This window comes from Alligator sinensis, unplaced genomic scaffold (assembly GCF_000455745.1).
Source record: "Alligator sinensis unplaced genomic scaffold, ASM45574v1 scaffold1667_1, whole genome shotgun sequence".
Lineage (NCBI taxonomy): Eukaryota > Metazoa > Chordata > Crocodylia > Alligatoridae > Alligator > Alligator sinensis.
Window position 1 is genome coordinate 987848 of NW_005842504.1, and position 1472 is coordinate 989319.

General features: G+C 59.6%; 2 protein-coding genes across 2 annotated transcripts in view; both read right to left on the minus strand.

Annotated features, from left to right (window-relative positions):
* Positions 1–312, minus strand: part of FAM98C (family with sequence similarity 98 member C) — a 5370-nt gene extending 5058 nt beyond the window's left edge. Inside the window, exon 1 of the mRNA XM_025213075.1 lies at positions 267–312. Coding sequence (XP_025068860.1) covers positions 267–312 — 46 coding nt within the window. The remainder of the gene's footprint in view (positions 1–266) is intronic.
* Positions 313–471: 159 nt separating this feature from the next.
* SPRED3 (sprouty related EVH1 domain containing 3) overlaps positions 472–1472 on the minus strand; it is a gene marked incomplete at its 5' end in the record, with an annotated part of 5320 nt that continues 4319 nt past the window's right edge. The window contains one exon of the mRNA XM_025213076.1: positions 472–486. Coding sequence (XP_025068861.1) covers positions 472–486 — 15 coding nt within the window. The remainder of the gene's footprint in view (positions 487–1472) is intronic.

Genomic DNA, 1472 nt, shown 5'->3' on the forward strand with positions numbered 1-1472 from the left:
CCCGCCACCACGGGGACGCCGGGGGGGGAGGAATAAATAAAAATCCAAGGCTGGGCAGAGTGGGAGGGGACCCAGGCACCCGGGCGCATAGAAAGGGGCGGCACCAGAGCGGCGGGGGGGGGGGGGGGCTGTGGCCCAGGGAAGGGCACTGGGCTGAACTGGAGTCACTCCGGATTGACCCGGGAATAGCACCGGGCTGAACTGGCGTCACTCTGGATTGATGTGGGGAATCGCACTGGGCTGAACTGGAGTCACTCCGGATTCACCTGGGGAACAGCACTGGACTAAACTGGAGTCACTCCAGATTGACATGGTTAATAGCACCAGGCTGAACTGGAGTCACTCTGGATTGACCTGGGAAATAACAGTGGGCTGAACTGGAGTCACTCTGGACTGACCCAGGGAACAGCATTGGGCTAAACTGGAGTCACTCCAGATTGACATGGTTAATAGCACCGGGCTGAACTGGAGTCACTCTGGATTGACCTGGGAAATAACAGTGGGCTGAACTGGAGTCACTCTGGACTGACCTGGGGAATAGTAACAGACCGAAATGCAGTCACTCGAGAGTCACCTGGGGAATAGTACTGGGCTGAACTGGAGAAACCCCGGATTGACCCAAGGACTAGCACTGGGCTGAACTGAAGTCACTCTGGATTGACCCAGGGAATAGCTCTGGGCTGAACTGGTGTCACTCTGGCTGGCCCCACGAAACAGCACCGGGCTGTACTGACCCAGGGAATAGCAGTGGGCTGAACTGGAGTGAGTCTGGATTGACCTGAGTAATAGCACCAGGCTGAACTGGAGTCACTCTGGATTGATGCAGGGAATAGCAACGGGCTGAACTGGTGTCACTCCGGATGGCCCCAGGAAACAGCACCAGGCTGAACTGGAGTCACTCCGGACTGGCCCTGGGAACAGAACTGGGCTGAACTGGAATCACTCCGGATTGACGCTGCCACGAGCCAGGGAGGATGAGGGCAGACAGATGCTGATGGCAACTCCTGACCCCAGGGTAGGCAGCGCAAACCTGCCCCCCTCCCCTCCACGGGCCAACCCCGGGGGGTGGGGGGCGGGTTACAAATAAATAAATAAATACATATAAATAAGGAGGCGGGGCTCTTCCCAGGCCCTGCCCACTCCCAGAAGCCTCCCCTGCAGCACCACCTGGCCCCCAGGGTGCCCAGGGGTGTTATTAGTGCCAAGGGGGGTTGGTACCAAGGGGGAGATACAGGAGTCTCTGCCCCCCCCAGCTTCTTCCGGGGGGGGAGGCGGACGTGCGGGGCGTCCTTTTCTCTTGATCCGTATAAAAACGACCCAAAAACGTGGAAATTTCCGAAGGGGGGAAAAAGACCCCAAAATCGCGGGCACTCAGAGCTTGCCCCACAGGGAGGGTGGGCGGCACGCTCAGAGCTGCCTGCCAGCCCCGTGCTCGGCGCTGTCCGACGGCCGGGACCCCCCCTCCCTGCCGG